The following is a 16,024-nucleotide window of genomic DNA, read 5'->3' as shown; positions in this document are numbered from 1 at the left end:
TGTTAGGGAAGTGTTCAGAAAGTTCAACAGAGGGCTGCTCGGACACTCATTCAGAAAGGTACCTATCACTGCAATAACTGGGCACTACATAGCAGTGTCCACAGGAAATGCTCATTATTCATGGTGTTAAGGGTCTGATTGACATGGAAGCAGATATGGTGAAGGTGACCAGATGAGTGAACAAAGAGAATCTCTGAACTGAAACCTCAACATTCTTGAAACATCAGCTTTAAAATACAAAAGTATCCCATGAAAATGGTTCAAAAAGTTTATTTGAATATTTAATTTACAAAAAATCATATCTCCTATGTGGTGTTCTATGCAAAATTGGATAAAATAAACTGCGTATAAAACCCAACCCAATCTATTAATGCAATATGACAAAGAAATGAAACCATGGGAGAGAAAAAAATATAGTCATATGACATACATGACATTCATTAAAGATTGTCCCAAGACTTGGTTTCCACATGATACCTTCTTCCTAGATACACTGTGCCATTTTATACAAAAATTTTCTGTACTCCATTGGTCCAAATGTGCCAGTTCCACCCTGCCATTCTCATTTTTATCAGAAGGTGGATACAGACAATATACACATTTAACATATGCATTATTAGCTGGAACTTACTATCTTTGGTAGGGACACCAACTTGTGGTGAAGTAAACCAATTTTTAAAAGTGACAAGAACTTCAATTTCTATTTTGGCAAAAAACAGGATTAACTCCATCATTAGGGACAAATGTTACTGGCAGTTTCTGCTGAAATATAAAGAGGACAGTTGTCTTTGTGTGGATCAGAAGTGGAGACTATCTGGTATGGTTTTATACTATTTGTATTAACATTTCTTGACTGAAATATGGTTATAACCGTCTTACTGAACTGCAAGCCTGCCTGTTTCATTGTATGAGCAAAAATATATTTGTACACACAATGCAATATAGCAACATTATACTGCCTTTTAATCTTTAAAGCAGTGAGACTGTTACTGTAGGTAGGGGGGTACTGGTTTGGATGCCGGTTTGGGGTTCCTTGAAAAGACCAAGCATGTCCCTGGAGGAGTCCACACTGGAATTTTGCAAGCACTTCTGTAGCAACTTTAAAAGGGTTTTCTGGGAGGGGGGAGAGAACGAAGCGATTAGCAAGAGCTAGTGCTAAGATGTCCATACGGGAAAAGACAAAAGTAGTAGCATGAGAAAGTCCATGTTAGAGCCAAGAGACCTCACTTTAAAATGAAATAATGAATAACTGGACTGTTTCCTTCATAGCATCAATACATTTCTAACCATTGGCCAATATTCAAAGTTAGATAGTTGTCATTAACTGTAAACTCTCAAGTCCTTCTCTTCCCTTATCCATACACTATATATGGAAATACAGGTGTACCCCTACTTAAGTGGAAATGCAAATTACCTGCATAGCCATGATCTTTAGCTGACAACATTTAGTAGAAGACTAACTAGACTTAATCACTAGGTAATTCTGTTCACTTACAGGTATGAGTGAAACATGCATTCTTATGACAGGCAGCTAATAGTTCTTGAAATGGCATTTAATGACAATCACCAATTTGGCAAAAAATAAGGAAAAATATTTCAAAATACATAAAAACCGTTACCAGGGACCTTGGTAGGGAACATAAGAGTTACAATATATTAGCAAATTCTGTGGCATAAACATTTTAAAAAGCATGAGCAAAGTATTAAATATAAAAGCAATATGTATATACCCCTCCATCCTCAAAAAAGCATCATGATTTGTAGTGTATTAAATCAGGTTTAATGACTATGGCATTAAGGCATAATTGGTTGACAATATTCTTTATTGCCTCAGCTCAACATAATTGGCTGGGAAAAGCCCATATCTGCCTTTGCACACTCCCCTCCACCAGCCGTCATCAATCATTTCTATGTTCGTGATGATGTCATCTGGATCGAAGGAAATCTCATCATCGCCCGCTGAGAAAAGAGTGGAAGAGGCAATGAGTTCAGTACTCTCACATGAAGTTCTACTGTGGTCAGCTTTTTCCTACGTAATGGTATTTTTAGTAGCATTAAGTGATTTAAAAGGGAGTTATTCTCAGAGGAGCCTTAGTAATGTTAACTACCTTCCTCTCTCCAATGTGCCAAACAAGGACATTTAAAAACAGGATAGAAAATGTGATAATCAAAAGATTTCTCTGAGCAACAGACTCCCTCTTACTTGTTTTATAGTGTCAGCTTTCACCCTAAAAGGAGAACATTCAATTCTTATCTATTATAAGTTGGGTATGCTTGTATAGTGACTGCTACCTATCACACCAAGGAAAACTTTCTATAACCATAATATTCATGTTACTCTTCAGGCCTGGCAGTCACTTAATATCTAACTGCTAGAGCTGGGCTTAATGTATTCTGGAGGTGGAGGATATGCATTATGCTAATATTACACTAGACAGAAAGTTATTCATAGGTTACAAAATTAAAGAGAACAAGACCTGTGCTTACCAGCCTGATAATCGTAAAGGGCAATGGCTGTAATTCCAAGTTCATTTTCATATTCATCATAAGTATTTTCTTCTAAAGAGTGTTAGAAAAGACAGACACATTAGAGAACTAAAACCACACTATGTATAGATAGAGCCCTCATTTATAAAAGTGTAATCTGGTACCCATCTTCCACATCTCCATTGTAATTTGGACCACAGACTGAAGTAAGGAAACAAAACTAGCCAACTGTGTGAGTGTGCACCCAGAAGAGGCACAATTTTGGTAATATTGGCATAGGTTTTGATTGGTTTCCTTGATATTTTTATAACAAATTAAAAATTGAGATGGATGGGGAGGCTATTATAGAAAGGAGCATGAGAGAGTAGAAATGAAGCCCCATGGCTTTAGTTCAGGAAAAGGTCTATAAAATGTGACTAGATCCAGGGACAAACTTTGAAGAGAAATTTTATTCTCGCATGGCCTTGGTGAGAGGGTAAGAGACAGGCAGCTTTGAATTAGTTTATGAAGAAATTTTAAGAAAAACAAAAATACATTTACAAGATGAAAAAAATACCATCCTGCACACCTTATATCACCCCCCAAAGTTACATGATTAAACAGGAACACACCCTTCCAATCTCTATTCTTCCGACCAGCAGATTTAACTTTCTAGGCTTAATGTCCCAGACTGCAAAGGTTAAAAGATGCATCTGTTGTTTAATTCTAAAGGCAATTATTTGTTAGTAGGATTTTCAAGATGGCTGGCCAGCACTGGCTAAAATAAGCCTTTATTTGAAGCTCATGCTGGATCATATTAAAGTAGTTCTTTATTAAAATCACAAATGAGTTTTATTCCCCATATTTTAAATTCCAGGACATTACTAATTAAGAAGTCTCTTGGTTTTTGGTACTGTTTCTCTCCCTCTGTGTGTGAAACTTGCAAGCTGCTAATTGTGTTACTACATTCTAAGACAGAGTCTGTTCTCAAAGCAATTCTTTGTAACAACAACTACTCGCACAGAGAGAGACTCAAAGAAATACTCTGTAACAACAGAAACAGCACCCAGAGGCTCCCCGCCCTTTTGTTGTATTCATCTCGCTTCGTTAACAATTGTGATTAAAATAAAAAGAAAAGGAGTATTTGTGGCACCTTAGAGACTAACAAATTTATTAGAGCATAAGCTTTCGTGAGCTACAGCTCACTTCATGTGATTAAAATAGAGATAGAGGATGTATGTGGATGGATGCTTGGTGTGGATAATAACTGAATGATCAGGGAGGTTCCAGCCTAAGAATCCAGTGTCCATTGGCTGAAGAAAGCGTCAAGTGGAAATAACCAGAGGACCCCCGGAGGGCAGACTGGAATCCACCCAACAGCCTCAAGGATGGGAGAACCAAAGAACAAGATAACATCTGGCAGCATGGAGCCATAAGGAATGTGCCATCTACTGATTGATTCAGCAACAGCATGATGAAGCAATTCCCACAGACTGGCACAGGAAGAAATTCCTATAAAAATGGACTCTAGAAAGTGAGAACTTTGATTCTGCAAACCAACTTCCAGGAGCATCAGATGAGCATCTGACAAGGCCTTGCTCCCTCCTCATGTCCAAGCCACCTGGCCAGTGGCTTGGCATGAGCAACTGTAAGGCTGGTAACTATAACAACCTTGCAGAACCTGTGTGTGTGTGTGTGTGTGTGTGTGTGTGTGTGTGTGTGTGTGTGTGTGTGTGTGTGTGTGTGTGTGTGTGTGTGTGTGTGTGTGTAAATATGAAATTGAATGGAATGTTAGAGCTATAACTAACTGCTTACTATGATTCTTTCTGTATTCACAATAAATGTGGCATTTTGCCTTTTCCCCTTTAATAAGATCCTACTGGTTTTTATTTTATTGGTATAAATAAATGTATTTATTTACATTTATTTACTTTGTATTTTTTTCCAAAGCCAATTTGTGTTACATGACATATGTAGAAGCAAGAGGATGGCTCTCTCTAAACTTCAGCTAAAAGCAGTCATTAGTTTGCATTATAGTTAGTTCAGCATTAAATCATGAATCTTATTTATTTTCAGCATTGGAAATAAGGCCCACTCATTATAAAGGCAGGTCAATGTTCTTCTTTGCCATATTGCCCCTTTAATTTGATATCAGCACATTTAAATTAAAAATTAAAATGTTAACAACTTAGATTATGTTGCTGCCCAAACCAGTGTCAGGGACATATTAGCACAATTATTCACTGACTCACTACCTGCCATTTGAAGGTACCAGCTCAGAAATAAGAACACTCTACCTGCTTGATAGAGGTCTCCTGCCCCTGCCACTTCATAGACTGTCTCTGGGTCATATTCTGACTCCCGCTGACTGACTGCTTCTTGGTAGACTGACTCTTCAGCTTTGTAGCTGGATTCCGGCTCATGTACAGTTGAATATATTGTAGTGGAATTCTTGTAGGTTGCATCTGACTCATATGAAGCTGCATCCTAGAAAAACAAAGGTGAAACTTGTCATGGTCACATAAGCAGCCCCTCAAGCATGACGTCAATAGTGCAGGAGAGAAGTTCCCAGGTACTGCATTCAGCACTAGAATTCAAACTAGAGAGAACATTTCCTTTGAAAATGGCAATATTCAATAATATATGTACCTGTGCAGGATTGTCTTGAGGTCACCCTAAGAATGATTAGAATCCAACAGAACAGCTCAGCTATTCTACAGATATCAAGTTAGTCTGCCATCACTGTTATGATTCCAGGAACTAGTGACACGATACCTTTAAATCTCTAGATACCAATACAACAAGTGCATTACAACTAAGCAGACACGCGCGTCTGTAATGTCAACAAGTCCATTGTGTAAATATTGTTATATTGCTAACAAATGGTGGTTTATGATACAAGACAAGTCTATTTCTCAAAATTAGATACTTTTTTGCTTGTTGCATTTATATTTTTCTTATTTACAACAAAAACAATCACATTTTAATACTAGGAAGAATAAACATCTCTCACTTTATTACAATTTCACCCTTTAAGGCTGAACTCTAACATTAATTGTTGTAAGAACTCCATTTCCCACATTAACCCCTTATTAATATTTCAGCAGGAGAGAAAAATCTCATGGATACAAGGCTACCTATACATCTCCCTACATTGACACATCTAGCTTTAAAACCCCAAAACGCCATGACCCATTAAATAGAACTTCCTACAAGAAGGCAGCTAACCATTTTACTGGACATCGTAACTTTATAGCAAAGCCATAAAAGTTACCCACAAATATAAAGCCTATTCACTACTGAGATGTGTTTAGGACAAGCTACTAATTGTGATTTTAACTAACCTCATAAACTGGGCTTGAGGGCAGCTTCTCATCAGCTGGCTGTGGGGTGGGAGATGGCGGTGGAGTTTGTTTTTTGGCTTTCGCTTGTTCCTTTATCAAAAAGAAAAGTGATTAAATTCAGGATAACTTTGAACAGTGACTCCAGGATAGTGAAGCAACAGCAGTGTGGGTGCAATGATCAGCATGCTCTTTAACTCTAGAAGGACTGGTGACAAAGGATGTTTTTTTTTACTTGAAAACACAGCATCTAACTAATTGCATAATTAAACCTGTGTGTTTTGTTTAGACTGGCCATAAGGTGTATGAATAAATAGGGCGAATTAGAAGAAAAAGAGTAATTTATGTAGGTTATGTGTAGAATGTAAAGTGAGCACCTGATTCTGCTCTTTGGAATATTTGCATAGGATCTGTAGGTTATCTGTATTAGTATTTTAAAATCCATGAACCAGGCTTCAAATTAATTTTTAATTCAAGTGTAGGGATCTTGATACCACATGTTCTAGTTATAAAATTGACATGTCAATTTGGTGAGAAACAAACTTTTAAGCTTTTCCTGGCATGTTAACCAGTTAACCAAAGGCAACAGGCTTTGAATAGCTAGGACAGAATTAAATTTGCTACAATGCCGTGGCCTGAACTTCCATAAGGTTTCCACATGGTGTAAATAAAAGTAACACTACCACAGCATTCTGCTACACAGGATACGACAATTTGGAGATCCACACAGTCCACTGCATGTTATATTGTCCGGGATTCAGGTGCAATCTTCAGGCAAAAGGATGCATGAATCTTTTGGGTTAATTTTCGACCGAGGTAGGATATTAAAATACAGAAAGGTTAACATTAGCATGATTTTAAAAAGTTAGGCATTGCCAGCTAGTTAGTATTTGTCTCTTTATCTGCAATACTCAGGAGTAACTGCCTGTGCCATTCAGCAACAGAAATTAATATGTCTGCCTTGTGTTTAATTCTTCTCACTAACTTAACAGACATTTTCAGGAGTATGCAGTACTCTGAGAATAGAAGTATGTGCTCTTTGCAGAGACACAGCCTATATCTTTTCTTTTTATGGCTCCCTTCTGATAAAAACAGGACATTTTTCACAATTAAAAAAAAAGGAAGGGTAAAGACAGGGAAATACTGTGTTTTTCAATTTTTTAGAAAAAATTAGGGCTATCGAGCCCAGTCTTCCCTGTAAGACCTTCTGTAGAAATCCCAGCCCACAGCTGAAAGGCTTACACAGAAACCTTTGCTCCTCATTGTTTGTCAAGAGGCTGAGTTAAACAAGTATAACCAATACACAAGGACAAGAGTCTTGAACATTGGCCCAGATTGAAGAACTCAATACACTGGTGCTGCGCTCTTATGAAAATCTGTCCCAGTGTGAATAAGTCTCCTCTTTCTTTGCAATTGCTCAGGTTTTAGTATCTTGGAGAGTCTTCTCAGGCAGTTCTATAGCAATAGGGAATCCAAGATCTGAAATGTATGATGTGTAGATGAAGCAAGCAAGCAGAAAAAAAAGTTGAGAAAAGTTAGAGATGTTCTTTATGCATTACTAAGAAGCAAAATAATGGCAAAAAAAATTGTTTACAGTTCATCTTTAAGTTCTGTAATTATTATTTAATACATAATATTTTGTAGTATTAGATAGACTTCTTGCAGTGTAACCCAAAAGAAAGGTTTCACAGATTCCCAGTCCTAGCTCTGCCACTGACCGTGTGATTTTGGGTAAGCTATTTAAACTGAGTGCCTCGGTTTCCTTACCTCTAAAAATGAAGTGGAGACACTGATATCCATCCACCTTTGAAAAAGGCTTTATGTTCTTTGGATGAAAAGCACTGGAAAAGTGCCAAGCATTATACTACATTAAATTGGTACAAGTGTAAAATAAGTGAAATTCTCTGTTTAAAGATAGCATTAGATACCTTCAATTTAAGTTAGCAGCCTCAAATATCTAAGTACAGATTGAATTATGTGTTCTTTAAAATGGCTATGTTCTTCTCAGACTGTAGTTTAGATGCCAACACTGTAATTGCTTTTCCATATAACATTTAAGATGCTTAAAATATGGTCTTGCCAAGCAGCCCAGAGCTGGATTTCTGCCACCATAAATTGCTCTACATGAAGCTTGGAAGAGAAAGCAACTTCCAGCATTTGAGACTAACAATCGATAGAAACTGGCTGATTCAACACAGCATTTAAAGAAAAGTTTCCTGAACACCGTCCTAACTAGAAGTAAAAGGAGCATGAGAGGGAAAACAAAACAAATCTCATGTAACCAACAAAAGCAGTGAGGTAATTAGCTGAAGCAGTCTAGATGGAGAGATCACCCTCTGATTGGAGACACAGGAGTGGGAGAATTCGCATTCATGCCCTATGAAACCTATGCTGCAAAAAATCAGTTGTTCAACTGTAAATTAATGAGCCTGTCTGCTATTATTGTATTTGACTATATGTATACTAGTTGTATGTTTCTTTGTTTAGACATAGCTTGGGTTATGTAATAATAAATGAATTTATTTTGTGGTATTTTAAATCTCTCTTCCACACAGAATGTAACACACTAATTTTTAGATGTTTTAAATCTATGAAGGGCTGGACTGACCATCTTGGAGACAGATGACCTCAGTCTATGGGAAACTGTGCAAGGTTCCCTCAGCCTAACGCACAATACCCCACAGAGATGAGATGGTAGTTCATTCTCTAAACCCATTCAATCCTTGGTGTCTGTTGAAATTGTTAACAAGGATCGTTATATGTGTAACATGGCACCCTGTCCCCTAAGAGACAAGACTGAGATCACCAACTCATTTTCCAGGAATGGCACCTACCAACCTTGCCTGGATTTCAGCCAGTGACCTCAATGTGAAAGAACATTTATTGCTAACACTCAAACCATCTAGTCTCATTAATAGGGGACAGTCATGATTACTAAGTAGAACTTCGTTATTCAAAATTAAAAACCGTTCACATTTCCAGCATCACTATGTTCTATGAAGCATGTCGAGGTTAAGCAACATTATCTCCATTTCCAGTTCTAGGATTCCATTCGCTACTCAGAAGTTACTTTTATAGCTCTTGTGGGAGTCCAGCTGTGTGTCTGGAGGTGCAGTTTGCTAGAAAGGGGCCCTGGCTCCCAGATGAAGTGCTAGCACCAGGATACTTAAATGTCCAAGTCTAGCAAGAGAAAGAAAGGAGCGTGTTTTCTAGAGGATATACCCTTCTCCTCTCCTACTCCACACTCAGAAACCACCAGAGTTTGCCCAGAAGGGCTCTGAAGCTTACTGACTTCTAGTTTCCTTCTCGCCTCCTCCTGTTCTTGTTTCTCCTGGGCCATTCTTTGCGCTCTCTCAGCTTCTGCTTTCCTTCTGTCTTCCTGTTCCTGTTCCTTGGCTAGATTTTCAAAGTTAGCTCGGATGTTGCTTGTTTTATTATTCACTGTAACATTACAAATATTTAAAAAAAAAAATTAAGATCAAAATTAAAAACCAGAAAAAAAAAAAAAGTGTTCTACTTGGACAGAATCTCTGCAAGGTCTCTCCATACTGGAGTCAGTTTACAGCCAGATTTCATAGTGGGGGAAAACACACTTCATAAGGGCTCCGTGTGCCATCCATCTCTATTGATGGGAATCCCTGCAAGTCCCCTATCCTTACCTCATGGCAGGGGCTCTGTGTCCCCCATGTTCCACTCCCTCATACCATTGGATCCCATTCCTCTCTCACCCACCAAGGCAGGGGCTCAGGGTCCTGCCAGGTCATCATTTCCCCCACCATACCCCTGTCAGGTCCCCATTTCCCCATCTCACCCATTCCCCTCTCTGAGGGCCCCATTTTTCCTTCCCCATCTCCATTTCCTCTGACTCTGGGTCCCCACTTCCATGCGAACCCACCCAATTCCTGCTTTCCTCATCACCCCTACTCTCCATCCCATTGTGGGTTCCTGCTCCCCCAAATTGACAAGTCTGCTCCACTTCCTACCTCCAGGTGCCTGCTTCCTCACTGGCCCTAAGTCCTTTCCAGGTCACGGCTTCCTCCTGCCACCTGGTCACTCCCCTGCTCCCCTCACCAGTGCAGCCCCATTTCTCTGAACCGTTGTGCTTCCTGTCCCCAAATCCTTTCTGCTAGGCTCTTTTCTTATTTCTGTTAGAGTCCAGGCTACACTCTCCCCACGCAGCAAGTAGAGCTGCTGCCTCTGATACATGCAGATCAGGGGTGGGCAAACTTTTTGGCCCAAGGGCCACATCTGGGTGGGGAAATTATATGCAGGGCCATGAATGTAGGGCTGGGGCAGGGATTTGGGAAGGAGTGTGGGGTGTGGGAGGGGATGTAGTATGCAGGAAGGGGCTCAGGGCAAGGGGGTGGGGTGCAGCAGGAGGCTCAGGGCAGGGGGTTGGGGCTCAGGGCAGGGGTTACAGAAAGTGGTGTGGGAGGGGGCTCAGGGAAAGGGATTGGGGTGCAGCAGAGGGCTCAGGGTAGGAGGTTGGGGAGTGGGTGCAGAAGGGGTGCGGGGTGCAGCCCGGTGCTGCTTACCTCGAGTGGCTCCGCGGTGGCAGCGGTACGCAGCGGGGCTAAGGCAGGCTTCCTGCCTGCCCTGGCCCCGCACTGCTCCCGGAAGCGACCAGCATGTTCGGCAGCGGTTCCTGGGGGTGGAAAGCAGCTCTGCCGCATGCTGCCCTCATCTGCGGATACCACCCCCGAAGCTCCCACTGACTGTGGTTCCCCATTCCCAGCCAATGGGAGCCACGGGGGGCAGTGCCTGCAGGCGAGGGCAGCGCATGGAGACCTCTGCCGCGCTGCCCCCCACCCTACTACACTAGGGGCTGCAGGGACATGGTGTCGGCCGCTTCCGGGAGTGGCGCAGGGCAGGCAGGCAGCCTGCCTGAGCCCCGCTGTGCCACAGGCTGGCAATCCCATGGGCCGGACTGAAAGCCCTGAGGGGCCAGATCCGGCTCGCAGACTGTAGTTTGCCCTCCCCTGATATAAGTAGTAGCAGGAGGAACTTAAGATTCCTGGGATGTGGCATTCCAAAGTTACTGTATTACAGACATACTAACAAGTGCCACTGAGTTGAGTGTAGAACTTCGTATCTTTTGGCCAATTAACAGACATACACTGTGGTAGCAACATCCTCTTGGTATAAATTCAATGCGTTTTTGAGAGCTGAAGTGCGATTTGTTCCCTTGCCACCCCAAACATATGCTAACAATGATTAAAAAAAAAAAAAAGGCAGATTTCACTAAAGAGATCTGACACGGAAGTATAGTAGCATCAGTACTAAAGCTTTTTAGGAGAGCTGTTTACATCTAAGTATCAGGTCTTAAGATTCTTTAAGCTCAGTTACTACAAGCCCTTCTTCTGCAACAACTTGGTTCAGCACTTAGCTTTTTGTCATACTTCAAAGTCTTGGCAGACAGACAGGGAGGAAGACACAGCCCAGACATGGTATCTCAGCAGCTACATTGCCAATAGTCAAAATACATCTTAACCACATTCCTCTGCCCTTTCTTCTCCCTCCCCTAACATGTGAAGGAAAAGAAATATTCCCTGTTCCAAGATTCATTCAAAGCATAAGGCTCAGTCCCGCAAACCACCTCTGTTTTCATTTAATGGGTGTTCCAGGTGCACAACAGGCTTTCAGGATCAGGCCCAGAGACTTCTGAGGACTTTAGTAGGACTCAGGCAGTGCAAAGCCTTTGTTCTGGCCCACTGCACAGGGGTGAATTTTGCCTAGTGCAACTGGACCCTTTAGTCACAATGTTCTGTTTGTTCCCTACTTGGAGTGCTGTCAAGGTGGCTGTGCAAACAATTCTGGTGTGAGTGTATTTAATTATTCCTGGGGAATTCTGCACCACTGTGCTTGCTCAGTAACGTGTCCCCCCACAGAAAAATGGTTTCTGTGGGGGAGCAAAGCGAGGCTGCACTAGTGCTCATTCACCCCTCCCTGGCAGTGCAGGTGCATCTATTTGGGCACCTGAAGCAGCCCAGGAGAGGTAAGTCACTACGGGGGGGGGGGGGGGGGGGGGAAATGGAGACTGAGTTCCTCCCTGCCCCCTCACCGAGCAGCTGGGGCTGGATCAAATGAACCTCCAGAAACCTCCCTCAACTGCAGGAAGCTCTGCACTGTGGGAGGAGGGGGTTGGGTGCAGGGGGTGAGGCTCTGTGGGGTGGAGGTTCTGGGTGCGGGGCGGAGGGGTGAGGTGCCATGGGCGGGGTGGGGGGGGGTTGGGTGCTGGCGGGTCCAGATGCACAGGGGTTGGGTGGACAGGGGTAGTGGCTTCCCATAAAGCGACCTTCTCCGCCACTTCCTGGCCCCATTGCTCCTCAGCCTCACCCCTTGCATCAGGGTCCCCCCTGCCCCCGAACCCACCCCAAATCCCCCCAAGCCTCACTCCCTGCATCAGGAGCCCCCCACTCCCAGACCTTCACCCCACTAAGCCCCAACCAGCTGCACCTTGACCCCCACCCCACCAATCCCCACTCTCCCAGCACCCAGATCTCCCACTGATTCCCCCACACCCAGACCCTGCCCCGCTGTACCCTAACCACTTTCACCTGGACTCCCCTGCGGAGTCCCATTCCCCCTGCACCCAGACCCCCCCCCCAAGCTCCTGTGCATCCAGATTACACACACACACACACACACACACACACGTGTCCCACCAAGCTGTCTGCATCCAGATTGCACCACATAGAACCCTGGTACTCTTGAGGGAATTCTGCACCAAAAATTAAAAATTCTGCACATTTTATTTGTCAAAATAACACAATAAAACAACATAATCACATCATTTTCAATTATTTTTGTAATTTATTTCAAAATACTTGTCAGCAAATAATTGAAAATGGTGTGGTTATATTGTGTTATTTTGACAAATAAAATGTGCAGAATTTTGTAGAATTTTAAAATATCGTATGCCGAATTTTTAAACTTTTGGTGCAGAATTCCTTCAGGAGTAATGGTATTTGTGGCACTTTGAGAACTAAAATTAACTCAACCCAGTGTTTGTGGAAAGCAAATAAGATTGCTAAGTAAAGCCAGTCAATATTTATTCAGACCAATATTTCTATGCAAGAAAGTGCGTTCTTTAGAGAGAAAGAAAGGCTCTCCTAGACAGCCTTCCAGAAGATTTGGAGAGGGGGAAGGAGAAAAGCAATTAGCTAACATGAAATGACATGCAATATCAACATTACTTACCTTTGATCTTTGTAAGGCACTGTCTAGATGAGAAAGTTGTGCTGGTTTAAGTCAGTTTAGAAACCAAACTTAGTCAACATAACCTACGTTGATATAAATGACTTTCAAACTGAAACAGAATATCTACACAAGATGTTGCACTGAATTTAATTAAGTCCATTTCTAAACTAATTTAATCAGTACAATTTTCTCATGTAGACAAAGCCTAAGTTCTCTAGCCCATTCTAGAAAAGCTTAGCATAGTCTCAGCCTGTGAGAGAATCAAGGAGATGCTTTTTAGTTCTTGGTACTGTTTTTACTCTCTCACAAAGAAACAATGTATTGTTTAAATGCAACTCTAATTTGGACTCAAATGTTAATACTGAGTGGGGGAATGAGTGTTACCTGTCACTCAAGAGAGGAGACTCTATGGTGAATGAGTAAAATAAGGCATATGGGGGTGCTACTGACCTGCCAAGGTCACAAAAAGAAAGCTTGGATTCTTATTCATTGGTACCAAAGGGGGTGAAGTAACCTTAGGGGTGCCAGAGTAAGGTGACCCACCTTCTACAGCCCATGAGAGAAACATAAAAAAAGGGATTCTGTAATCAAGAATATAATCTTACCAGCTTCTACTGGCTTGGTCTTCTGATAAGTTGATGACAGTTTCTCAATATCTTCAAAAGTTGATGCATTCTACCAGTAATGAGAAAGTATCAACTACTACACAAAGCAGCACCAGTTCTCTCATCACATGCTCATTCAGTAAACAAGGCAGCACACACCTGCATGATCTTCTGCTGCAACATTCTGAATCAGGACTCCTACCTCCAAGGTTTATTATTATTATTATTTTTAAAGCCCACTACATTTTTGGGCCTAAAACATGAAAAAGGGAATTAATTCTTTCAATAAACCAAACTATTTAGGGTTAACCTTCATTCAGAGACACGTCACACTATATTCCTATTAACACTAATTTTATTACTGATTAATCTCATTTATATATTGATGAGTCATAAGAGTAGGAGACAGGGAAATTACTGAATGCTTGTTGTTCTGAATACAAAATCTTTCAGTCTGTATAACAGAAGGGTTTCTACCAAGATAAAACATCCAGCCTAAAACATAAAAAATAACTAAAAGCAAACCCTAAACAGAGAGGTAGTTTTGAGATAGATGTTTAAATCAAGCAATAAAAATAACTAAATAAATGAAAGAGTTCCCTAAGTTAAAGATTTCCTGATGTTTGGAATCATGGGTAAGACAATACATTGATAAAGTAGAAGAGTTTGAAGCTTTGATACCTCTGTAAGTTAACAGATAGTTTATTTAGTGTGGTAAGCAAATCTGTATACAGACCTTCATCTTTTAAACTTGTGAAATAAAGCAATATTTTTGGAAGTTTACATAAAAGACTAAAGTTAGAGTTGTGGGTTCTGATGAAATTCTATCTGGGGTGTATTAGACAGAGCTACTTTTAGTTTGTGAAGTGGGTAAATGACTATTCAAACAGTTTGGTGTGCTATTTACTGCAGCAGGATGATGAAACATAGCAACATCCCTTTAAATTATAAATGGACAAATGTGGTAAACACAGAGGCAACTATTTTTAATTAGTTGAGAGGACATTCACAAGGTGTAAGATGAGGTACTGTCTGGTGGTTAGAAGAGAAGACTGGCCAGCTAGATTTCAGGGTTATATTTTTTAATTCTGCTCCTCTCTGAGTGGGAATTTCACTATCACTTAAGTCCTGTGTTTTAATTTCCTCCCTGTATATAATGGGGATAATAATCACCTTTGTAAAATGCTTTGAGATCCTCAGATGAAAGGCACAATATAACATAAAGAATTGGAGAGGAGAATTCCCTAAGTAGGATACAAGTATAGAGATCAGAGCACTTCAAATCCAGCCTCACTAATAATGGTGGAATTTTAAACCAATAGCCAGACTACTGAATTCATGATCATTTCAAACAATTTACCTTATCCATTCGATCCTTCTGTACTCCATACTTTCCACCAAACCCTTTTGAATAATCTAAAAACAGAATAAAGAGGTCACAGTAAGCAGGTTTAATCTTTTCCCTTTTTTAAGGTCCGTTAAATGCAAATGGCCATTTCAAAAAGCAGCTACATGCAGAATTCGAAAGAAAATGCAACTTGTTTTTGATGCAAATCAGAATATATATAAACATATCTATCTACAGAAGCTCCCCAGCTCCTTGTCCCGACTGCCCCCTCCAGAGACGCGCCTATCCCTAATCACCCCCGGACCCCACCCCCTACCCAACCCCCCCTGCTCCCTGTCCCCTGACTGCCCCGACCCTTATCCACACCCCCACCCCGAGAGGCCCCCCGTGACTCCTATGCTCTATCCAACGCCCCCGTCCCCTGACCGCCCCAAAGCCCAGAACCTCCGAACCATCCAACCCCCCCTACTCCCTGTCCCCTGACTGCCCCCCTGAGACCCTCTGCCCCTTATCCAACCCCTTGGCCCCGGCCTGGCACTCTTAACCCACCGCTCAGAGCAGTGTGTCAGTAGACATGCTGACATGCTGATCCACTGGAGCGCGCAGCCCTGCTCCCCAGAGTGCTGCTTTGCCGCGTTATATCCAAATTCGTGTTATATCAGGGTAGAGGTGTATTTCAACTAAGGCAAAGGGTTACATTTGGACTTTTAAGCTGGTGTGATCGAATGCTGGTGTAGAGCCATGAACTAAATATTGGAAATCTGTTTCTATTTTATTAGCTGCAGCATTTGGAATTTTATGAACCCATATTCTTAATATAGGCTTGTTATGAGATCATGTTTAAGGAAATAGCCTGATGTTGCTAGATAACATGGGGATAGAAATTTAAGAGAATGTCTTCTTTAGATTACTTATGGCACACATCAGTCTTTTTACATGACTATTTAAGTCTGTGTTAGAAGTGACTGCACTAGGAAAGTTACAACTGGACACTGTGCCTTGTTGAGACTCATGCTTCGCTAGTTTCTCCTTGTATTCAAACCCCACAGCAGATGGGTCCTGCC

At 41.5% G+C, this 16,024-nt stretch overlaps 1 protein-coding gene across 5 annotated transcripts in view; it reads right to left on the bottom strand.

Annotated features, from left to right (window-relative positions):
• Positions 1-254: 254 nt before the first annotated feature.
• The window catches only part of CTTN (cortactin), a 41,507-nt gene continuing 25,737 nt past the window's right edge, over positions 255-16,024 (bottom strand). For 3 of the 5 annotated variants that reach the window (XM_038406280.2, XM_038406281.2, XM_038406278.1), the window contains 7 exons: positions 14,973-15,028; positions 13,613-13,682; positions 9,100-9,248; positions 5,811-5,900; positions 4,764-4,953; positions 2,488-2,559; positions 255-1,959 (listed from right to left, as the gene is read on the bottom strand). In XM_038406280.2, coding sequence (XP_038262208.1) covers positions 1,823-1,959; positions 2,488-2,559; positions 4,764-4,953; positions 5,811-5,900; positions 9,100-9,248; positions 13,613-13,682; positions 14,973-15,028 — 764 coding nt within the window. In that variant the 3' untranslated portion in view covers positions 255-1,822. Of the gene's footprint in view, positions 1,960-2,487; positions 3,274-4,397; positions 4,954-5,810; positions 5,901-9,099; positions 9,249-13,612; positions 13,683-14,972; positions 15,029-16,024 lie in introns of those variants that run through there. The other 2 variants (XM_043515720.1, XR_006281838.1) reach the window with 2 other exon arrangements.

The sequence above is a fragment of the Dermochelys coriacea genome, chromosome 6 (genome assembly GCF_009764565.3).
Source record: "Dermochelys coriacea isolate rDerCor1 chromosome 6, rDerCor1.pri.v4, whole genome shotgun sequence".
NCBI classification, from domain to species: Eukaryota; Metazoa; Chordata; order Testudines; family Dermochelyidae; genus Dermochelys; species Dermochelys coriacea.
Note: the sequence above shows the minus strand (reverse complement) of the source record. Positions and strands in the feature narration are given on the sequence as shown.